Source organism: Arvicanthis niloticus, chromosome 2 (genome assembly GCF_011762505.2).
Source record: "Arvicanthis niloticus isolate mArvNil1 chromosome 2, mArvNil1.pat.X, whole genome shotgun sequence".
NCBI lineage: Eukaryota > Metazoa > Chordata > Mammalia > Rodentia > Muridae > Arvicanthis > Arvicanthis niloticus.
In genome coordinates, this window is record NC_047659.1 from 45,307,993 (window position 1) to 45,332,279 (window position 24,287).

General features: G+C 40.5%; 2 protein-coding genes across 10 annotated transcripts in view; one reads left to right on the top strand and one right to left on the bottom strand.

Moving 5' to 3' along the window:
- Cfap210 (cilia and flagella associated protein 210) overlaps positions 1-10,116 on the bottom strand; it is a 35,945-nt gene extending 25,829 nt beyond the window's left edge. For all 3 annotated transcript variants that reach the window (XM_034493723.2, XM_076928881.1, XM_076928880.1), the window contains exons 1-2: positions 9,971-10,116; positions 6,052-6,281 (exon numbers count right to left, since the gene is read on the bottom strand). In XM_034493723.2, the coding sequence (XP_034349614.1) occupies positions 6,052-6,281; positions 9,971-10,019 (279 nt within the window). In that variant the 5' untranslated portion in view covers positions 10,020-10,116. The remainder of the gene's footprint in view (positions 1-6,051; positions 6,282-9,970) is intronic.
- Positions 10,117-10,154: 38 nt separating this feature from the next.
- Phospho2 (phosphatase, orphan 2) lies at positions 10,155-17,551 on the top strand. 7 transcript variants are annotated; one of them, XR_013108623.1, is made up of 4 exons: positions 10,155-10,514; positions 10,889-10,924; positions 12,800-12,954; positions 15,787-17,551. XR_013108623.1 is itself a non-coding variant. In XM_076928883.1 (4 exons), the coding sequence occupies exon 4, from the start codon at positions 15,813-15,815 to the stop codon at positions 16,536-16,538; it is 726 nt and encodes a 241-aa protein (XP_076784998.1). In that variant the 5' UTR covers positions 10,319-10,460; positions 10,889-10,924; positions 12,836-12,954; positions 15,787-15,812; the 3' UTR covers positions 16,539-17,551. The 7 variants fall into 7 exon arrangements, 2 of the variants coding, with proteins under 2 accessions (XP_076784998.1, XP_076784997.1); XR_013108626.1 differs by lacking the exon at positions 15,787-17,551 and adding an exon at positions 13,489-13,605 and having other exon boundaries at positions 10,243-10,460; XR_013108624.1 differs by lacking the exon at positions 15,787-17,551 and adding an exon at positions 13,489-13,605 and having other exon boundaries at positions 10,246-10,514.
- The last annotated feature ends 6,736 nt before the right edge of the window (positions 17,552-24,287 follow it).

Here is a 24,287-nt window from a genome sequence, read left to right on the forward strand (position 1 = left end):
TATGTTTTTAGCTTCCAGTCTGGGCCCAGGAACTGAGCAGATCCTGGATGGCAGCTCTGCCCCCAATCATACAGAACCCAGAAGAAGTGGGGCTCCCAGGAACTCTAACCTAGGCAGTATCTTAGGTAAGCAGACAACAATGTCTGCCCCAAACAGGGAGTAACTGGGACCCACAAGGACCCAGGAAGTCACTCCCAGCCCGGAGCACTGGTTCCTTCTGGTCTGGGCCAGAGCACTGAGCACATCTTGGGTGGCGGCTCTGCCCCCAATCTCTAAGAACCCAGAGGAAGTGGGGCTTCCAGAGCTCTAACCTGGGCAGTATCCTGTCTGCGCCTGAGCACTGAGCAGATTTTGGGCCCCAGCTCTTACCCCAGTAGTTACACCCACCCCACACAATTCTGATACAACCAAGATAATAGGAAAGACAGGCTCTAGTCAGAGACAGGGCAGGTAGCAATAAGAAGATACAGATGGCAAAAGGCAAGCGCAAGAACATAAGCATCAGCAACCCAGGGTACTTGGCATCATTAGAACCTAGTTTTCCCACACTAGAAAGTCCTCAATTCCTCATATCACCAGGAAAGCAAGATTCAGATTTAAAATCCCTTCTAATGATGATGATAGAGGACTTTAAGAAGGACATAAATAACACTCTCAAAGAATTTGAGAACACAGGTAAAAAGGTAGAAGCCCTTAAAGAGGAAACACAAAAATCCCTTAAAGAATTACAAGAGAACACAACCAAACAGGTGAAGGAATTGAACAAAACCATCCAGGACATAAAAATGGAAGTAGAAACAATCAAGAAATCACAAAGGGAGACTATGCTGGAGATAGAAAACCTAGGAAAGAAATCAGGAGTCATAGACACAAGCATCACCAACAGAATACAAGAGGTAAAAGAGAGAATCTCAGGTGCAGAAGATACCATAGAAAATATCAACACAACTGTCAAAGAAAATGCAAAATGCAAGAAGTTCTTAACACAAAATATCCAGGAAATCCAGGACACAATGAGGAGACCAAACCTAAGGATAATAGGTATAGATGAGAGTGAAGATTCCCAACTTAAAGGGCCAATAAATATCTTCAACAAAATTATAGAAGAAAACTTCCCTAATCTAAAGAAAGAGATGCCCATAAACATACAAGAAGCCTATAGAACGCCAAATAGACTAGACCAGAAAAGAAATACCTCCCGTCACATAATAATCAAAACACCAAGTGCACAAACAAAGAAAGAATATTAAATGCAGTAAGGGAGAAAGGCCAAGTAACATATAAAGGCAGACCTATCAGAATTACACCAGACTTCTTACCAGATACTATAAAAGCTAGAAGATACTGGACAGATGTCATACAGACCCTAAGAGAACACAAATGCCAGCCCAGACTACTATACCCAGCAAATCTCTCAATTACCATAGATGGAGAAACCAAGATATTCCACGACGAAACCAAATTTACACAATATCTTTCCACAAACCCAGCATTACAAAGGATAATAGCGGGAAAGCTCCAATACAAGGAGGGAAATTATACCCTAGAAAAAGCAAGAAAGTAACCCTCTTCCAACAAATCCAAAAGAAGATAGCCACACAAAGATAACTTCACCTCTAATAACAAAAATAACAGGAAGCAACAATCACTGTTCCTTAATATCTCTTAACATCAATGGACTCAATTTCCCAATTAAAAGACATAGGCTAATGGACTGGATACATAAACAGGACCCAGCATTTTTGCTGCATACAGGAAATCCACCTCAGTGCAAAGACAGACTCTACCTTAGAGTAAAAAGCTGGAAAACAATTTTTCAAGCAAATGGTCCTAAGAAACAAGCTGGAGTAGCCATTCTAAAATCTCCAGCCTGAGAACACAAAGGGAGGGACTCATGGGTCCACCTGTATAGGTAGTTGAGAGTGGCCTTGCCAGGCATCAGTGGAAGTGGACAGCCTTGGTACATGAAAGTTTAGATTCCCTAGTGTTGGGGAATTGCAAGAGCAGGGAGGTGGGAATGAGAGGATGGTGGGAGCATACCCTCATAGTAATTGGAGGAGGGGGGATGGGGTAAGGGGTTAGGCATCAGTGGAAGTGGAGGGCCTTGGTACCTGAAAGTTTGGATTCCCTAATGCTGGGAAATTTGAGAGCAGGAAGGTGAAAATGGGAGGATGGTGGGAGCACACCCTCATAGAAACTCCCAGAATTATATGGATTAGACATGATAGAGGCAGGCTGCCAGAAGACTAGATTCCAGAATTCAAACAATTATCTTGATACTAAAATTTGTTTTGAGAATTGTATATTGCAGAATACATAGCCTTGGTGTATCTACTCATCAAGCAAGCTGAGCAGACCTGCTCGAACATCTGATGTCCTGGAGTTCCAGCTGGATGCAGTGAAGACAGTGTCAGAGGCTCATCAATTTACTCTTCCCCCAACCCCTCTTCTAATATCTCAACACCCATAATCAGCTTGAAGAAGTTACTGAAGAATTGGTGCCCCTATTCCCTGGGCTTGGGGACTGAGGTGGTTAATATTGGGCTGTCTTTCGAGGGAAAAGTAGTGGTTTTGGTGGAACAGGGAGGATTAGCTAGGATTTATTGCATAGCCGTAACCTACTGGTAGAAATATGTATAATTGTTATTAAGATGAAGTTAAAATTTCTTAAATGGTACAAAATTTACTTTGATTTCAAATTTAAGGTTTTCATTGGTACGAGCTTCTTATTAATATAAAAGTGAGATGGATATTTTTACTCTCATGGGCATTGTGCCTGTATAACACATTTAGGAATACAAGGCTTAGACCCAGTCCTTCTTTAATTTTTTAAACTTATTTGAGATGGTTAGACTGTGAGTTAAGAGCCTATAGCAAATTCATGGCTTAGAGTTTATTGTTAGGGTATTTTCTACATTTTCTTTAGAAATAGCTGAGAGGAGTTAACAGACAACAGTCCAGATTGCCTTACATGGATAGTCGGTTTTCAAAACATCAGAAATCCAAAGAATTGACATTAAAAAAATTTCTGTATTAATGTTCATTTTGATTAGAGACCTGTCTGCTCCTGACAGCTTGCTGTCTTGGATTCTAAGAAGAAATTGAGCATCTTTGGAGTTATTCCAACTGTGGTGAGACACCCACTAGATAAGAATTGCCTCTTTCCATCTACAGACAAAATACTGTCCAGAAAAGGACACACTTGCAGAATAGTTGACTGATTATATCTGCCAAGACAGAGTAATCAGCCCTTAATAATTCTGCATCACTAGGTCTGTCAGATGATCCTGGGCCAGAAGGCTGAAGATTGGATGCTCCAACGTTCTGTAGTATAGGGACTGTCCAGGTGTTCAGTGGTCTCTATAAATTGGCTAAATTTTAGAAGCTATGCTTTGTGCTTCCCATAATTTCAGTTAACTCAATCATTCTGGATTTCTGTCGGGGCTGAAAACTTATAGTCTCATAGCCAATCCTTGCTATTTACTTTGAGAGAAAAGATTTGAGAGGATGGTTTTCAGCTGACATTCATTCTAAAGCCAAGAAAAAAAAGCCAGGTTCAGAACTAAGTCTTTTATTTAGGAGAGGTGACAGAGGTTCTGCTTAGTCAACAAAATGATGGATTGAGTATTAGGTCTATCTTACACCTTACTGACATAAATTGGTATAGTTATTCTCTAACTGTATTTTGAGAGAAAAGTTTTATTTTAACAGGAAGGGTGATATGTAGGAGGAGCTAAGGTGGGAGGAGTACAGAGAGGAAGAGGAGGAGCAAGGAAAGGAGGAGGAGAAGGGGAGGAGAAGGAGAGGAGAAAGAGAAGGATAGGAGCTAGGTGATGAGAGAGAAAGAGAGAGGGGGACCAGACATGGAGGCAGATGTTCACATGTCTCCACCAGTCAAAGATAGTTGATATATCTAGGTTGGGTATTAGGTTACACTTCTGATTGATATTGAGCATTACCAAACTTATAAAGCCTTTGGTTAACATTAAAAAAAATTGTATAAAAGCAAAAAGGAGAAGGGGGCATGGGATAGGGGTTTTCTAGGGAGGGGAAATGGGGAAAGGAGGTGGCATCTGAAATGTAAATAAAATATCCAATAAAAAATAAATTAAAAAAAAAGAATATGTTTTTAAAGTTCTCTAAAATCAATACAAAAAAGTCTAATCATGAAAATTTGAAGAGGTGGAAAGCAAGTTCATCAAAAGATGTTTAGCCAACAGTCTAGTCTCCTTTCCATTGCTGTGATAAAAACACGTTGGCCAGACAGGCAGTGGTGGCACACGCCTTTAATCCCAGCACTTGGGAGGCAGAGGCAGTTGGATTTCTGAGTTCAAGGCCAGCCTGGTCTACAGAGTGAGTTCCAGGACAGCCAGGGCTACACAGAAAAACCCTGTCTCGAAAAAAACAAACAAACAAACAAAACCCCCCAAAATAAAAAATAAAACAAAAAACCACGTTGGCCAAAAGCAATGTGGGTGAGGAAAGGATTTATTAGGTTTATACTTTAAGGTCACAATCTATCACTGAGGGAAGTTATGACAGAAACTCAAAGTAGGAACCTGATGCAGATGTTATAGAGGAACCCCATTTGCTGGATCACCCCCTGGCTTATTCAGGCTCAAGTTCAGGGATCATGCTTCCTTCTATAGTCCAGGACCACCTGCCTAGGGATGGCGCCACATACAGTAGGCTGGGCCCTCCTACATCAACTTTCAGGCAATGCGATCCCTCACAGACATGCTCACAGATCAACCTGATGGAAACAATTACTCAGTTGACACTTTTTTCAGGTGATCCCAAGCTAATTGGAATTGAGAGTTAACATTAACTAAAACAGCTGGTAAGAAAGCACTGCCACCAAGGCAGCCATCAGGAGTTAGATTCCAAGAACCCACATGGTGAAGAGAAAGGACTCCCACAAGCTGTCCTCTGACCTCCATATGTGCATGATCCATGGGTATACAGTAAACATTATTTTAAAAATATTTAACATTTGTGATTAGGAAAACTCAAATTCAAGCCATATCGAAAAATTTACACCCATTAGAATGTCTGTAATGAGAAAGACTAACCATCCTAACTATTGATGAGAATATAGAAGCAACAGAGCTCTCATCTTGCTGGTGGGAGGGGGGGATATAAAATCATAATTGCTTTGTGAAAACAGTTTGGGAACTTCTTACAAAGTTAATTTTTTAAAGATAGATAGATAGATAGATAGATAGATAGATAGATAGATAGATAGATATAGTGTGTGTGTGTGTGTGTGTGTGTGTGTGTGTGTGTGTGTGTGTACATGTGTACAGCTATCTCAAGCTGCCAGAAGAGTGTCAGATCTTCTGGAGCTGGTGTTACAGGAATTGTGAGCTGCTCAATGTGAGTCCTGAAAACTGAATGCAAACCCTCTGAAAGAGCTATGATCACTGTTGAGCCATCTCTCCAGCCACTTTTTAACCCACTTACAAAGTCATATATACAGTGATTATGATTTTACTATATATATTCATATCAAAATATCTGCTCAAGATAAATGGGGATATATGTCCAGAGAAAGACTTGTATGAATGTTCACAGCAACTATATTTATAGTAGTCAAAAGATGGAAACAACCCAGATGTCAACATTTGGTTGATGTCTTATCATCAAGTGAGCAGTTAAATAAACTGTAGTGTATCAAACACTGGACTATTACCCAGCAATACAAAGAGTGTATGTAACTCTCAGAGGGGAGAATAAAACCTATAATGATAAGTGGCAGTGGTGTCTCACTCATTTCTAAGGAAGAGTGACAAGGAGCTAAACTTTTAGGTGATGAGTATGTTCGTTAGCTTAACTATAATGACAGTTTTGAAGGCATGTACATGCCAAAAGTTTAACAAGATGTTTACCTTAATTGAGTCATTTATGGCATGTTACTTAAAGATCTTTAAAATGTGTGTTATTGTACTTATGACAGTTTGAACATAAAGTTATCTATACAAGGTATGAGGCACTATTCAGAAGCAACAGTTACTGTCCAAAGCATGTGAGTTCTGGAAGGCTGAGACTTACTGCGTATGTGTTAGTCCAGTGTTTTACCATCTCTTGAGATCGCATATGCATATTTTTCTTTGCTGTTCTTTCTGCACGAAGGACTGCTGCTTCTCTTGTCAACCTGTTGAGGCTATCCCGGATCCTTTCCCACTCAGCATGTGGGATTATGGTGATCTGCTGGAGATCTACCTTGCTAGGTAGGAGAGGTGGATAGGGAATCTCGTCTTTTTCATAGTTTGAATCCATTCCTAATGCATTCAAAAACATAATTATTAATACTTTTCCAGGAAGAGTTCACATGATTTTTTTCATAAATGTCTAGAGTGGAGTGGTTATCTGAAAATTGCCTCAAATGTGTAACTTACGATTGGCTGAGGGAAATAATACTAGGCTTTATGAAGTCAGAATAAAGTGATCAAATCTTTGGCGATTTCCTTTGTGTGTAAACTTGGGCAAGACATTTAACTTTGTAGAATCTGGTGGAAAAACTCCTGATCAAGAGAGTGAGGTCTATAGCCTGGGTGGAGACCAAACATGCTAGTTGGAATTGGGATTCAATCACATTTGCTAAGGGGTCTGTCCTTGAACTCCACTTCGGCCATGCTAATGAGATAGGTAGAATTAGCTCTCTCATAAGATCCATTTTATTAAATTTGACAAATATGCCTCCAAAGCCATAGTTCAGATAATGGCCACAGGGCACCAACAGTTCCCATGCCTTGATTTACTGCTTATCATCCCTCCTTAGGCTCATCATTCATCTACTATTTTTATTATATATTTTATTCAAAAGAATTACTTTGAGATTCATTCATGTTGTTACATACATGATTTTATTGCTTTATGTTCTTTCTTAGAATCCCTGCCCCAATTCAGAACCTTAAGGGGTATAGCCATGTAATTTGTTAAGTTTCTTCACTCTTCTGAACTGATCAGAGAGGTGTATTCTCCTTTTCTTCTATCTCCCTTTAGCATGCTTTCCTTAATGCTTTGAGCTTTCCCCCAGCATTTCAGACTGCATGCTTTCTCTAAAGCAGTGGTTCTCAACCTTTGCTTCACCACCCCTTTGGGGGTTGAATGAGGGTCTAAGACCATTGGAAAACACAGATATTTACAATATAATTCATAAAGTTATAATCATGAAATAGCACAGAAAATAATTGCATGATGCAGGTCACCACAACATGAGGAACTGTAAGAAAGGGTCCCAGCATTAGGAAGGTTGGGAACCATTGTTCTAAAGTCTCTCCTCAATACACAGCCGCCTGCCTGCCATGTCCAACTTTCATGCCAGTTTAACTAACACAGCTCTTTCTTTCCTCCTTTGGGCAGCAATTGAGCTTTTGCAGCTTACCTGTCCTGCAGGTTTCCTTTTTAATAAAATTGTTCTTAAGCTTCTTCTATTTGAGTCCATTCTTAAATTCTTTTATTAGGACTGAGAATCCCCAAAAGGGACCTTGATTTACCCTGTATCATTGGTATTTTCTTCTTTCAGACTGTGATTAACAATGATTATACCAATAAGTTGTAATAAAAGCATTTTCAGAGTTAAGTGTGTCATTTCAAAGGTGGATAGTTTTAGAAACATCCATCTGTTGCACTTGCAGACACAGTGATGGACACTATACAACATCTTCCCCATTGAGAAGGCAATGTGAAGAATCAACTACAGTCTTGGGCCAGGTCTAGATAGTTTGACTATACAGATACCTCCCTTACCAACAATTATTTCTCTAATGTTAATCAAAGAAACAGAAGAAAAAGCTCTTCTTTGTTTTGGGACAGACACTCAAGAGACTTTAAAGCTGTGCACAAGCAAGAAAGTAAGAGAGATGTATAAGGGGGCCATTCCATGATCTTGAGAGGAACCAGCTTGGGATGAAACTGTTAGTATGAAATGCAAACAAGAAGCAAAGGAAGAAGCTAGAGCAATGGTCATCATATTGTGGTGCTAATTAACCCACTCTGAAGGCTCCATAACTAAATAAGTAAGTACATTTCCTTATTTTTTAATATGATTAAGTTGAGTATTCTGTTACATAAACTCAAAATATCCTAAGTAATACAGTGGAGTTCATTAACAACCCTCTTCAGAAACATGCTCAACTCAGGATCCTCCTGCCTCAGCTTCCTAAGGAGTTAGGATTCTATATGTTTACTACTGTACCTAGCTTAGATCTCAACACCTCTCAATGCTCCCAGCCTGGCAACATGAACTTATGGGGGATACCATGGTATTTAAATCACAACACCAAATAACTACTAGACATGATGAATCATAACAATTATTTCTGAAACATCTGTTGTAATAGTTAAAATGATGTATGGTTTTTGACTTAAACAGAAAGGAGGACTGGAGAGATGGCTCAGAGATTAAGAGCACTGACTGCTCTGCCAGAGGTCCTGAGTTCAGTTCCCAGCAACCATGTGGTAGCTCACAACCATCGGAAATGGGAACTGATGCCCTCTTCTGGTGTGTCTGAAGACAGCTACAGTGTATTCATATGCATAAAATAAATATTTAAAAACAAAACAGAAAGGGGAAAGATGTAGAGGAATTCTAATCCAGATATGTGGCTGCTCTAGCAAGGGATCACATACAAAAACCTTCTAGGTCTGTGTGATCCAGCTGGAATAACACACACCTCTGACTGGAATACAGACATGTCCTTAGTACACAACTTTAATCCCTAACAGCTAAGGTAAAGTTAGTTTGAAGAAGAAAGCAGCCGTGTTTGAAAGTGATGTCTAATTGAGAGACAGATAAAGTGAGGAGTCAGAGAAAGATTTGACAGAATAAGATATGCCTAACTCTCACAGGGACAGGATACAGCCGCATTGCAGCGTGGGTAAGAGTGGAGGGCAGTTCAGTGAGGACAGTTCGGTTGAGTTCAGGCAATGCAATGGAGCTCAGTTGAGTTCATGCAGTTCTATTCAGGTTTGTTCAATTCGTGCAGTCAGCGCAGTTCAATTCACAGAATTCAGAGGCAGTTTTCCCAAGAAGAGCAATTCAGTAAGAGGCTGAGAGAAGCCAGTTTGAATCAGTCAGCTTGAAGAGGAGTTTGGGCCAGAACACCTGCTAGAACCAGCGAGGCCACAGTTCTTCAAGAACTAGAAAGGGTGAGCTTATTTAGCAGTAAGCCTCCAAGACAACAATTACATTGGGTGAATAAAAATTACTTTTACAGTGTCCTTGTGTATGAGTAAAATTTCCTAATGTTCCCACTGACCAAACTGTGTCTATCCTGGGGTGTGGGGTGGGGGTGGGGGTGCTACTGCTACGGAACTCAAGCAAAACATGAAGATAGTTCAAATTTCCAAGAATCTATGAGTTACCATGACAACAATTAAACTTGTTGTGGTTGAACTTAAATAAAGATTTTGTTTTTAGAAGTTCTTCTACTTGCTCACATCTTTGAAAAAAAATCAAATCTTAGGTCACCTTAATTACCGTATTTTTTTTTACAGTATCAAAGCATTTGACTAATAGAGTTTTAATTTTAGCGTGGAAAGAACTTAGGTATTTTCTTGAGCTTTAGAAAAGACTACTCAGCAGGTCTGCAACAGAATGAAGACTTTGATAGGTCAATGACATTTCCATACAGCATTCCAAAATGTATTCAACGAATAACAAAGCTTAAGAGTCCCCTGAGTATCTGACCAGCTAGAGCTGTGGTGAGATGTCTAACTTTCTGCTTTTTCTACCCCGATTCCTGTAAACTTTCTACTATACGCCCCTAAGTCTTCCTTCCTTTTTCCACTCCTTCACCTGAAGGCAAGCCTGCTACACTTCAAGGATGCTTTTCTGGGAATGCTTTCGACTTGATAAAGCCCATTTCAAAAGGCAGCCGAATTTCAAAAGGAAGCCCTCACTTTGTCACCCAATGTCGGGATTCTAGACACAATCCCAACTCCGGCGCGGGCCAAGGCAGCTCACCTGGGTTTTCCTTCGCCTGTCCGGAGCGCCGTCCAAAGCGCACCTGCATCTTTAACAAGCTGAGCCCCGCGAGTCCTGAGCCGGTGAGACTATTTCCAAACTGAGGTTGCCACCGAATGGTCGCTAAACCATTTGGTTGTTTAGCAACCGCGCCGGAAGTGACGTTGATCGCCAGCCAGGAACCAGGAAGGAGCCCTGTCTGCGGCTGAACCGAGGAACGAAGCACGGGTGTGCGCGTGCGCGGTGCAGAGTGGTGGGCGAGCCGCGGCGCTAGCAGTTCAGCGTCGACGTAAGGCACGAGAACCAACTGGCCGACGCTGGGACGGATGCAGGCCGTCGGCTGCGACCCAGGCCTGGGTCAGTGAGGAGCGCTCCGTCCCACTCGGCCGGTTCCGCTTTTCTCAGACGCTGCGCTAGTTTGGAACCGGCCGGTGTGCGAGTCGAGGCCCAGGCTGGGTGTGAGCTCCTACACTGCGCCTCGCTGGCTGAGGTGAAGGACAGCCCGCTTTGACCACAGAACCCCAAGGATTAAGGGATATAAAAGGTGTTTTTAAATGATTTGATTTGTGAGGCATAGTCAGGACCAGATGAGACCCCGTCAGTTGTTACATAGGACTATTAAAACTTGAATGTTGTCCCCAGAACATTCAGGTTAATATCTTTGACATAATTAAACTGCTTGGTAAATAAATTGTAATTAGTGTGGTTGGGGACCAGTGAGTCTCTAATGACACAAAAAGTGGACTGGCACTTGATCTCAAAAGAGGCTCTCCTGTAATATCGATGTACAACTGGTTTCATCACTAAATTGTTGGTACTGTCGACTAATTAAGCAACATTTGTCGTTCCTCAACATGAAAGTAAGTGCGATTTTCAATAATGAACATTCTAACACATAGGTGTGCTATCTCTCTTCAGGTTTTCTATCAGAGATGTTCCACTGTAATAATGCTGGTAAGTATGGAAGGATTAATAAAAATTTCTGGAGACAGAACTTTGTGGACATGTCCTAGTAAGTTGGAAGCTCACAGGGACTGAAAAGGTCAGGGATTGTACTGTATTTCCAGGCAAACAGCCACTTTCATAGTTTGTGAGAGAACACGCCGCCTAGTGAGGGATCAGTGAATTACACAGTGCTAGCTGCATCACCAGCAAATTTTGCCTCTTTTCCTAAGCCCCTCTTCCCCCAAGATGTTTCGGAGTGAGCAAGAAATTATGTGGATTGATGTGTGTCCCCATCATAGGACAGAAACTCTGAGCTGAGTGAATTCAAATCACAAAGGACAACATGGGTGCCTTTTAACCTGTTCACTGGAGAGACATCCGTGAAGCAACTGGGGCATTGAGTATATAGCTTATGAGACAGAAGCTGTGTAGAGCATGTCTCTCAGTGAAAATCCTCAGGAGTTTTACCAAATTAGTTACAAGTATTGAACCTCATAAAATATGTCAGCAACTTTCTAATATACATTCTTATATTTCAAATTGGGTCTCATTTGACTTGAAACTTCTGATTACAACTGCAACCTACAGCCTTTCCATACAAGTTGGTCTAGAACTAGTTGTTTTTTTGTTTTGTTTTGTTTTGTTTCGCCTTGAAGCCCTTATTTCTGTTGTAAAATGAAGTGTTTGCAACCTAATTTGAAACAATTTAAATTATTATCGAGCTATTTTTAAAACAAAAATCAGAAGAAAAACTACAAATGACAATTAAACCACTCAAGACCTGGCCACTGTCCATAAACCATTTTATGTGTATTATACTTAGTTATGTGTATGTTTGTATATGTGTTTGTATGAGGGTAAGTGCCCATGATTGAAGGTGCCAGAAGAGGCTAGAGCTGTCAGATTCCCGTGGAGCTTGAGTTACAGGTGGTGATAAGCCACTCAAGCTGGGGTCTTCTACAAAAGCAGTATGTGCTCGTAACTGCTGAGCCACCTCTACGGCCCCTTGTTTATTTACTTACTTAGGATGTGTGTGTGTGTGCGCGCGCGTACGTGTGCGTACGTGTGTACGTGCATGTAGGAGCCATGGAGTCTAGAGACATTAAGCCCCCTGGAGCTAGAATTGTACCAGCAGACATGGGCTCTGAGAACTAAATACTTGGGTGCTCTGCTCGAGCAGCATGCACTCTTAACCAGTGAGCCATCTCTCCAGCCCTGAGAATATGAGTTTTGTTTTGTTAATAAAATGTGTTATTGTGTGTGTATTGAATGAGTGTAATGGTATACTAGTCAGAAGACAACTTTTAGGAATGGTCTCCACTGTGGGTTTCTCCCCAAGAGAGTCTTGCAGGGCTCACACTTGGCTTGTTAGACTTGTTCAGCAAGTGTTTTCCCCATCCTCTCTGCTCACCCTCTTCACATTGCATGTGTAACCTAAGCTGGGTCCAAGATTGCATCTTATGTCTGCCTCAGCCTCCTGAGTGCTGGGATTACTGGTCTGTTTTTCAAATTTCCAAATTTTAGTAAAACAATTCCTTGGTAAATTCACATTGTTAAAAGTCAGTCTGTGTACTTCCTTAATTTTTTGTAGATTTTTTTTAAGTACATCACTCATAGTTGAATATAAATAAAATATAGTGTTTCCCTTTTAATGAGAAAAACTGAAATGATATTCAGTTGGCTTCACACTTGTGATTTTATTAATCAGATAAATATTTTTATATGACATACTTTTTGCATTTATTTCAAGTATGTATGTATAATCAAATTGTTTCTTCATTGCCAGTACACAGTTTTTGTTTGTTTGTTTTTTGATATGAGGAAAAGGGATCTAATTAGAAAAAAATAAATTTTAAGTCTTTAAAATACTTGTATTAATTCTAGGAGTTAAGAAGTCTTCATTCCTTTCCTGCATATCAGAGCAGTTTCCCTGCATAGAGAACTGGAGTAATGCTTACAAACAACTGGCAAATTGAAGATTGCAGTGGTCTAAGCTCTGTGTTGAAGTAACATTAATTGGACTGCAAGTACCATTTTGGGTAAGTGGTTTTAATAAAAAATATTTTTACAAGACAGGAAAAAATCTAAAATTAAGAAAAAAAAATACTCTTAGATCAACCTTAAATGTGATTGTACTTCAATTGTGTTCTTCTCAGCCTGGTCTACAGAGTGAGTTCCAGGACAGCCAGGACTACACAGAGAAACCCTGTCTCAAAAAAACTAACAAAAATAATTCAGTAATTTGTAGTGAATTAAACCTATGCTTGAGGCATTATTCAACTAACAATGAGTTACATTAGAGAAAATTTTCTTTTAATATGGTGTTGGAGATCAAACTGAGGTGTCACACATGCTAGGCAGGTCTCTCCTTCTGAAGCATATATACATCCCTAGAAGATTTTTTAAAAATCATCCACTGTCAATCTCCATGAGGTATATGTGGTGGTTTAAATATGCTTGGCCCTTGGGAAGTGACGCTATTAGGAGGTGTGGCCTTTTTGGAAGAAGTTCATCACTGTTGGGGTGGGCTTTGAAGCTCTGCCTAGTGAAGTGACGTCCTCCTAACTGCCTAGGAGACAGTCTTCTGTTTGCTTTTGGAATGAGATACAGTACTCAGCTCTTCCAGCATCATGCCAGCCTGGACACTGCCATTCACACAATGGTGATAATGGACTGAACCTCAGAACCTGTAAGCTAGCCCCAGTTAATTGTTGTGCTTTATAAGAGTTGCCTTGGTCATGGTGTCTCCTCATAGCAATGGAAACCCTATGGCAGTATATTTAATTTAAATGTTCTTTTTTTGGAGGGGTGGGATTTTTTTTTAAGACATGGATTTTTCAAGTAATCCTGCCTGTTCTGGAACTCACCCTGTAGACCAGGCTGGTCTTGAACTCAGAGATCTACCTGCCTCTGCCTCTGCTGAATTAAAAGGGTGTGCCACCACTGCTCAGCTAACTGAAGTGTTTTTAGGTGATCAGTAATCATCAATTTTGCCTCTAAATTCATACAACAGCTGGGGTATGTTGGCTCATGCCTGTAATCCCAGCACAGTGGAGGCTAAACAGGAGGATCACAAGTTCAAGGACAGCCTGGGCTCCAGACTGAGCTCTGTCTCAAAAATCTTCCCTCACCAATAACATCAAAATCAGTAAGTTCACATAAGAGGAGATTCCTCTCTAGGTTATACATTCCCTCCATACCATAAAGTGATAGATAAAGTACCTGTGTGTGTGTGTGTGTGTGCGTGTGCGTGCGTGCGCGCGCGCGCTAGCTTTACTACGTTTATTTGTTTCTTTGAGACAGGGTTTCTCTCTGTAGCCCTGGCTGTCCTGGAACTCACTCTGTAGACCAGGCTGGCCTTGAACTCAGAAATCCACCTGCCTCTGCCTCCCAAGTGCTGGGATCCAAGGCGTGCACTACTACTGCCTGGCTCTATCTTTACTTTTTTATAAGCCAGAAAATACTTTAGCTACATACCATGTTTTCTATTTTTAATTGATTTCTGTATCTTTTTCCTATTTTGGATGTTTTACTTTTTAGAATTTCTACAATTATAACATAATTATAGTTTTTTAGTATGTACTTTAAGGTTAATGAGGGTTTTGTTTTTTTTTTTTAAAGATTTATTTATTTATGTATATGAGTGTTCGGTCTGCATGCCACCTGCATGCCAGAAGAGGGCATCAGATCCCATTACAGATGGTTGTGAGCTAGGATTGTGCTTGCTGGGAATTGAACTCAGGACCTCTGGAAGAGCAGCTAGTGCTCTTAACCACTGAGCCATCTCTCCAGCCCTAGGTATTTTTACTTAACATCTTTTTGTTAAAATTAACCTACTTGAAGCTGGGCTTGGTGGCACACACCTTTAATCCCAGCACTCAGGAGGCAGAGTCAGGTGGGTTTCTAAGTTCAAGGCCAGCCTGGTCTACAGAGAGAAACCCTATTTCAAAAAACAAACAAACAACAAACAAAAAACAAGAAATAATAATCATTTGGTCATAACATTGACATTTAGACATTGAGTTTAATCTGAAAGCCAATTAAAAATTATTTTACATTTTATAGAGTTACATAACTTAAATTCATTCAGAACTTTTGTTAATATATAGAATAGCCATAGTATATATATATTATGGCCTCTTACTTTAATAATGATGATGATTACAGATGTTATAAGCTAATTAAATAACTGTAGTAGCTCTCTTAGGAAAAATAAGTGATGATTCTAAAAAAAAAATACTTAATTGGAAGTTGGAGAGATGGCTCACTGGGTAAGGAATACTTAACTGCTTTTTCAGAGGACCTAGGTTCATTGCTAGCACCCACGTGGCAATTCACAATCAGTAACCCCAGCTCAGAGGGATCTGAAGACCTCTTCTGGCCTCCTTGGGGACCAAACACAAATTTGGTACATACAGCATATGTAAGCAGAAAAAAATTAATTTTTTTAATGCATAATAAAAGCTGAGTGTGGTGACATGTACTTTTAATTCAGGCATTTGGGAAGCACAAGCAAATGGATTACTCTTCAGTTCCCAGGCCAGCCTGTTCTACATAGAATGTTTCAGACTAGCCAGGGCTATATAGTGAGACTCCCATTTCAGGAAAAAAAACAGAAAACATGTTAAGTTACTAATTTCTACTCCTTGTTTTAGCATGTTAACATATATATATATATATGGTAAGTTCTCATTATAGAGCCAGGTCAGCATGAACCTCTTGTTCCTTCTGTCCTAACCTCTTAAGTGCCAAGATGACAGACAGGTGCTACCACACCCAGCTCTTATTGGGTTAACATTAGCTTCTCTTAAATCAGTATAACAGATATGTAAACACAGTGTGTTTAGGGAATAATATTTCTTCTCTTTCAGGGTAACCCAAGTCTGTTAGTGGAACCATGAAAGTTCTGTTGGTGTTTGACTTTGACAATACAATCATAGATGACAACAGTGACACCTGGATTGTACAGTGCGCTCCAGACAAAAAGCTTCCCATTGAGCTACAAGATTCTTATCAAAAGGGGCTTTGGACAGAATTTATGGGCAGAGTCTTTAAGTATTTGAGAGATGAGGGGGTAAAAGAAGATGAACTGAAGAGGGCAGTGACGTCACTGCCCTTCACCTCAGGGATGATAGAACTTCTCAGCTTTCTGAGGATGAATAAGGACAGATTTGACTGTATCATCATTTCTGATTCAAATTCCATCTTCATAGATTGGGTTTTAGAAGCTGCTGCTTTTCGTGATGTCTTTGATAACGTGTTTACCAATCCAGCATCTTTTGATAGCAATGGTCGTCTCACAGTGAAAAATTGCCATAGTCATTCTTGCACTAGGTGCCCAAAGAATCTTTGCAAAAATACAGTTTTGGGAGAATTTATAGATAAACAGTTAAAAAGGGGAGCAAGATATACACGGATTGTTTATATAGGCGATGGTGGAAATGATGTCTGTCCAGTAACTTTTTTAAAGAAAAATGATGTTGCCATGCCACGGGAAGGATATACTTTACATAGAACTCTTGCCAAAATGTCTCAAAACCTTGAGCCTGTGGAGTCATCTCTTGTAGTTTGGTCTTCAGGTGTTGAAATAATTTCTCATTTACAATGTCTAATGAAGATGTGATGTGCCAACCATCGAAATGTGTATGTTAAGGTCGGGCTCAGCAACATAAAACTCAGTTCCCAATATTAGTACCTTTAAGGATGTGAGAGGTTTTCCTTTAAAAGAATTCTGGTGGGATGTCAAGGCCACCTCATTGCTCAGCCAACCTCAGCTTTTGGTTCTAACCCATGGTTTGAGATTGATATCGAAGCTTCAGTCCTCACAACAAACAGTGTGACCAGCAAGAACCAGGGCAGTAGGAGTTTACCCTTTGTTCAAGAATATTTTCCAATTGTATCAAACAGTTCTTTTTGAATACCACTATCCAAAACCTGGTCAGAGCCTTCCCCAACTGCAAAGATGGGAAATATAGCTTTCATTCTAGGTGGTCACGTGTCTGGGAAAAAGTGGAAAAACAATACATAATTGAGGTATGTGGAACTCATAGTCTATACTAAGGATGGTTAATAGATTCTGGTTTTTTTTTTTTTAATTTCTGAAGAAAGTAGCTTTATTTTACTCTTATTTTTAAAATATATGCAATAGTTACAAATGTTGAAAGTAGCTGATGGGCTCTCTTCCCCTGCTGTCAGCAAGTCATACAGACAGTCAAGTGTGTTCAAGACTCAGCTTCTCCCACAGCCTGCTACTATGGCCAAGGAAGGCATTATTGCTGGAGGTGTGATGGATGCTAATACTGCCTAACAGGAGCACTGAGGACTGCCTTCATCCCAGAGGGCCCAGCATGAGCATCATGCAAAGCTGCCAAAGCCTTAGGCATGGGCGTGACTGAACCCAATTGTGATGAGCCTGTGTGTGTCAGGTTGGTGGAGGAGCTTTGTGCTGAGCGTGAGGATCAACCTAATTAGGCTTCTGGGAAAACATGAGCGGGAACCCTATAAAAGTGGTTGTGGTGTGTTAAGGGTGCTAATTGAAGACTACTTCAAGTGCAAGAAATAAAACTGGCTTTATTTTCTCCACAACAACAAAAGCCCGATACTTGATTCACATAAGAATAAAAGCTCTCAAATGTATATGTCTTCTGAAATCTGTTTTTAAAACAAGAGTGCAGGCTGGGCAGTGGTGGTGCACGCCTTTAATCCCAGCCTTTGGGAGGCAGAGGCAGGCAGATTTCTGAGTTCCAGGCCAGCCTGGTCTACAGAGTGAGTTCCAGGACAGCCCAGGCTACACAGAGAAACCCTGTCTCAAAAAACAAACAAACAAAAAAACCCAAGAGTGCAGTATTTTACAGTTTGTGTGGGTGTGTGGGGTTGAGGCATGCTGTGGTGAAGGTCAGAAGACAGCTGATTGGAAGTTGATTCTCATTCCACTGTGTGGGTCCCAGGGATCAAACTCAGGTCATCAGCCTTAGTGACAAGTGCCCTTAACTGCTAAGCCATCTAGTCAGCCCATGAGGCAGTATTTCTTGTTGGAAGTTTTCATCAGTAGGGATTTCCTTTTGAAATAAAATATATATTATTCTTCCTCACATGTTTCATGTTTATATCATAGCACCATAAATAATTACTATAAATCATATGCTGTTTTGTTTCAAGATGGGCTAACTCTATAACCCAGACAGATCTCAGTTTCTCAATCCTGCCTGTTTGCCTCCAGAGTGTTGGGATTACAGTTATGTACCACCATGCCTGGCTTCAGCATGCCAGTTTAAACTGTTACTTATATTTGGCAAATCAGTTGTGAGAAATATGAACTTGTATGAATGCTCAACAGTTAAGAGACTGATGTTAGGAATATTAGCAAATTATCAGCTGATCTAGGCATTTTTATAAATTCATGCTAATCCATAGCTTTGTAATTGGTCATAAATATTTAATACATAAAATAGAGTTTTCTTTCTGTATTTCGGTTTGGGCTTGGTTTGGTTGTTTGGGTTTTTTTTTTTTTTTTTTTTTTTTTTTTTTTTTTTTTTTTTTTTTTTTTTTTCTGGCTTTTTTGTTGTTTTTTTGATCTGTTTTTTTTTTGACGAATGATCTGTGTAGCCCTGGCTGGCCTGGAGCCCACAACAGTCTGCCTACTTCTGCCTCCAGCTGCTGGGATTATTGGCATACATCACCACACTGATAAAGTACAGTTTTCTTAATCTCCTAAATACAAATATTCAGTATAATGTAATGAGGAAAAAAATTATACTCTAGGTGTTTTTCAGATTCAAAGTAAATCTTTAATAGATCAGATTATACTGAAACACATTACTTATAAATTATTTGTCTATATCAAGGCCAATAACAAACTACAACTAAAATTAAAATATAATAGTTTAATTTGCAATAAACTGACCAAGTAGTTTAGACCATATGTATGACTTCCTGAAAATGTCTGGACAAGCTGAAGCTGAACAAGATGGTAAGATCCCTGCCTAATTACCTCAGAGAACTGATGGTAAGGAGGCATTTCTAAGGAAATGCAGACATGTGGCAGGGAGCTGTCTCTCTATGTGTGGCCCATTTTAAACTGTGCTGCCTAATGGTTATATCTGTAACTTCAATGACCATTGATGCCAGCAGCCATGTGATTTGGGAGGTGGATCCTGTCTCACTGGAGCCTGACCTGAGTCCAGCTAAATACTGTGTCAAGCATAGACCTTGAAGCAGAGGACCTGACCATGCAGAACCTGTGGGACAGCAAGATTTAACTAAAACACCTTAACGGAACATTGTTATACAACAATAATAACATAGGTCTTCAAATGTAAGAAGTGTTGGAGATACATTGTAGGTCATTCAATAAAATAGCCTCACAAAGAGACATGAGTGAAAACAAGATTCCATTTTTATTTGCAGGACCTAAAGATACTAGGGTTTTCAGAGACATGCCAAAGAATTTTGGCAAATAATTGAAAACATTTAAAAAGGAAGCCATGGGACATGGAGAGATGGCTTGTCAGGTAAAGGCCCTTGGCACACAATACCTGATGAGCTAAATTCAATCTTTAGGATCAAGTGAGAACCAAATCTGCATTGTCCTCTGACCTCCACATGTGCCACATGTGCATAGATCTGTCCATATGCATGTGCACTAGTGTGTAAAGAAATTATATTAAAAACAAAGTGGAATTCTAGCATGGCTGTATACATCTGGAGTTCTAGCACTTGGCATTCTCCGGCAGGGAGATGGGGTTAAGATTAGTATAGCTGCTATGTCGGTTCAAGGCCAGGCTTAGATTAGCTACACAGTATGACCAGGTCACAACAAAAGCAAAAAAGTGGAAATACCAGAACTAACAATTACCATGCACCACAATTAGTGTCTGTTGGGTTTTTTGTTTGTTGTTTGGGGGTGGAGCGGGAGGGGTTTTTTGTTTGTTTTCTTTTAGATAAGGTCTCCCTCTATAGGCAAGGCTGGCCTCAGAATCAAAGTTTTCAGTCTCCCAAGTGCCAGGCTTACAGGTATGTCCAACTATGCTCAACGTGAACTTAGGATCTTACAACAGTGTAAGCACAGCTGAAATGAAAGTTTGTGAAGAAAATATTCAGAATAACAAAGATATATTAAAAGGCTATGACAGGGAATCGGTACTCCTTGGAGAGGAGACTGGAGTGTAAGCAGAGATAATGAGATAACAGAACTTTACAAATTGAAGAAGACATGAAACTGGAGGTGCAAGAACTCTTAACAAACCAGATGTAGCACCTAGCTGCTGCCCCTGCTACACAGGAAGCTAGAACAGATTGATTACTTGAGCCCAAGAAGTCTAAACCAGCCTTGTTAACATAGCAGGCACAAAACAAAATCAGCTCTTAGCAGGACAAATAAAACAATTTAGGCTTAGAGTGCAACTTGGTAGCAGAATGTATACTTGGTACCTGCTGGCCTGGATTCAGTCCCTAGCACAAAATAAAACAAAACCATGATCACATAAAAACAAAAAATTTCAAAAAAAGAGTAAAGGAGCCAAAGGTAAAAAACACAACAGCTTACTCTGCCTGTCCTTAAATTGCAGGTAGACTTCAATAGTGATGCTGAGCCAGAGTTTTCTGTTTTAAAAGATTTTAAAACCACTAACAATCATTTAACATCTTGACTCTTTGGGTTGTATAGTTTTACTTGATTATGCTTTGCTAATTTTTGAGTTATTTGTTGGACAAGTTACCTCCATATTAAACAGCTTAGCCAGGTACAGTGGTGTACACCTGTAGTTCCAGTTCTTGTGAGATCAAGACACACACACACACACACACACACACACAGAGAGAGAGAGAGAGAGAGAGAGAGACAGAGAGAGAGAGAGAGAGACTTGAGGCCAGAAATTTTAGACCATGCTGACAGCAGTGATATCCTCTCAATAATAACAAAACAAACTTAACACTTGGAACAATAAACATAACCTATCTGAAGTCAGGAGTTCACAGGCAGTTGACTAGATGGTTCTGGCTTGAGATAAAAGTGGTTCCAGGTACTGGCTGGCTCTTCAGTCAGATGAAAGACAGGCTGGAGGAGCCTCTTCCAAGGTAGGTCATTTATTACCTTTTAGCAAGAGGCCTAGTCCTTCTTCTTCCTCCTCTGCCTCCTCCTCCCTCTTCTTCCTCTTCCTCCTTCTTCTTCTAAATCAGGATGGCTTAGTTTATCACACATTGTTGGCTGGAGGCTTGCATTTACAATCACATAGGGTTCTGCCACATAAGTATGGGAACTTAAATTCAGATCCTCAAGCGCCCATGTAAAAGCTGGTGTGGTTTCATGCATCTATAATCCAAGCACTGGGGAGCATAGACTAGGGAATCCTTGGAGCTCAGTGGCTAGCCAGCTTAGTGGAATCAGTGAGCATTCAATGAGAGACCCTGTCTCAAAATACAAGACACAGGAGCCAGGTGGTTCATGCCTTTAATCCCAGCACTCTGGAGGCAGAGGCAGGTGGATATTTGTGAGTTCGAGGCCACAGAACAAGTTCCAGGACAGCCTGGGCTACGCTCAGAAACCTTGTCTTGAAAAACCAAAATAATAGTAGTAGTAGTAGTAATAATAATAATAATAATAATAATAATAATAATAATAATAATAATAATAAATGTGCAAAGGAAACACTCAATAGTAACCTTGGGTACTCATACCCTCTGAGCTAGCTCACTCAAGCCCCTGTCTCCAGGGCCAGTTCTACTGTGCTAGCCAGGCAAGGTACAGGGCCTGCTCTCCCAAGTGCTGCAGCTGCTGAGGGGCAGGGCCAGCTCACAAACTCTTATGCCTCTGGGCCATACCCACACCACCAGGGGCAGCTCTACTGTGCTGCCCAAGCTAGATGCGGGGCCTGCTCTCCAAAATGCTGCAGCACCCAAGGGGGTGGGTTAGCGCTGTGAGGTACTACCGCAGGAGCAGGGCGGTGCATCCTCTCCGCCTCACCCTGTGGCCACCTTGAATGTACCACTGCAGAAACTGCCATGGTGGCTGTACCACCTCTCCAGCTCCCCAGAGTGACTTCATGGTAATGGTGCCTCAACCAAAGTTGCCTGCTGCCCTAGCAGTCATTCTGTCCCACGGGCTCGATGTAGGAAAAAGAGGGTGGAAAAACAAAACAAAAAGCAAAAAAACCAAACAAACAAAAACAAAATACCCACCACCATCAACAAAAGTAACACCAATCTTTGAGCAGGAAAACTCAACAATCCTGAGCTCCTCAAGCTCAAGACTTTAAATCTCACCAATCTTCACCCTGGAAACTCCCTGCCCTGGAAAATTTTGCCCACTAAGAAATCCTACAGAAACCATGTCTACTGCTCGATTCGCTGCTGCTTCTCGTTGGAGCAGAACGTGAGGTTTTGGAGCTGTGGCACTTTCCCTGGAACGAAGCAGAGCAGAACTCTTACACTTTTGCTGGGGAAACCCTTGGGGGGGGGGGGGTAGAGCTGCCACACTTCTGAAAGGGAAGCCTTTCCCTTCAGAGCTGCAACAGTTTTTAGCTGGTATCTCCAGAGCCTCCTCTCTTCATAGTGGGAAATAGAAGAGAAAGAGTAGCAGAAAGGTTTGAGGTGAGCCAAAGCTTTTTAATTCCGTGGGAAACACTTGCCAAAGTTCTTGCTATTATTCCTTGTACCACTGGAGTCTTGTTCAGAAGATCCTTGCCTATGCCTGTATCTTGACCTGTTCCCCTTCCCCCATTCTGTTAGCTCCAAAGTTTCAAGCTTTACTCAAGGTCTTTGATCTATTTAGACTTGACTTTTATACAGGGTGAGAAATAAGGATGGAGTTTCTGGTTTCTACAGGTGGACTCCAATTTTCTCACTACCTGTTTTGAAAAGACTGTTTCTTCACCAATATGTTTGCTGGTTTTACTGTTTCATTGTTTTGTCTTTGTTTGTTTGGTGGCATCTTTTTAAAAAGAGAAAAGATAACTATACTGGGCGGGCTTATTTTTATTTATTTATTTTACACAAGGCATGTAGCTCTGGCTCCTGGAACTCTCAATATAGACCAGGCTATCCTTACACTTACAGAGGTATGCCTGCCTCTGCCCCCACGGATGCGGGAATTATAGATGTGTGTAATACATAACTCATTTGTTGTTATTTCCATTACACAGACTATTGTGTAAGTTGAAAGCAGGTGACATGAAACTTCCAGCACTGTTCTCTTTAGCCAAGATTATTTTAAAGTATTTGGAGGTTCTGGTGTGTGTGTGTGTGTGTGTCATGTGTGTATGTGTTTGTCATATGTAGTGTGTGTGTGTGTTTCTGCATGACTTTTAAGGCTTGTTTCTATTTCTGTGGAGAGTGTCATAAAGATCTGGTTGAGTCTACACTGGCTTCAGTAATGTAGTCATTCTTCACAACATTCACTCTGCCCATCTATACTCATGTCATGTGTTTTTGGTTTCTACTGTCTTTTTCAGCATTTTAAACATTTTGTTGTAGAGACCTTTCTTTCTTGGTTAGATTTACTTATAAAGGTGGCACACTCTGTGTGTGTGTGTGTGTTTGAATAGAACTTTTTCCTGATTTATTTTTCAGTATGTTATTAGTATATAAAAAAAAAAACTCTACTGATTTTGTATCATAATTTTCTTAAAGTGTTTATTAGCTTTAATTTTTTTTTCAGGAGGAGTTTTTTTGTTTGTTTGTTTGTTTGTTTGTTTTGAGTACATTGTAGCTGTCTTCAGACACCAGAAGAGTGCATCAGATCCCATTACAGATGGTTGTGAGCCACCATGTGGTTGCTGGGAATTGAACTCAGGACCTCTGGAAGAGCAGTCAGTGCTCTTAACCACTGAGCCATCTCTCCAGCCCCAGGAGGAGTTTTTAGGACTTTTTTTTTTTTTTTTTTTTTAATGTAAAAGCCTAGCACCTAAAAATAGGGAAGATTTGATATCTCCATATTGTATTTGTATTGATTTTCTTTCTCTTAGTGCCCTGGCTAAGAATTCAGGCTTTATACTGAGGAGAAGAAGAGAAAGGGGAAACTATGGTCCGAATGTAAAATAAAATTAAAGTCAAAACAAAGCAAAATAAAAACCCAGATCTCATACTTCCAACACACAGTGGCACGGGATATACATTACCATTCTGAAAGGGAGGGAATGAAGCATGACAAGTAAATACTGGAACAAAACAAGACCAAAACCCAGCAAAGCAAACTCCAAATTCTGCATCTCTAAGTCTGATGTCAAGTGTTCTTTAACTATTCAGCATCGTTCAGCTTTGCTGACTGCAACACACTTCTCTATCTTAGGCTGGTTCTACTTCCTGTTAGCAGCTTTCCCCCGCAGGTATCCCTTGACTCTGGCATCTCCAACACCTTGGGATCTCCAGCATAATGCAG

Excerpts from the sequence above, each read along its gene's own strand:
- Phospho2 (XM_076928883.1), top strand. The coding sequence starts at position 15,813 with ATGAAAGTTCTGTTGGTGTTTGACTTTGACAATACAATCATAGATGAC.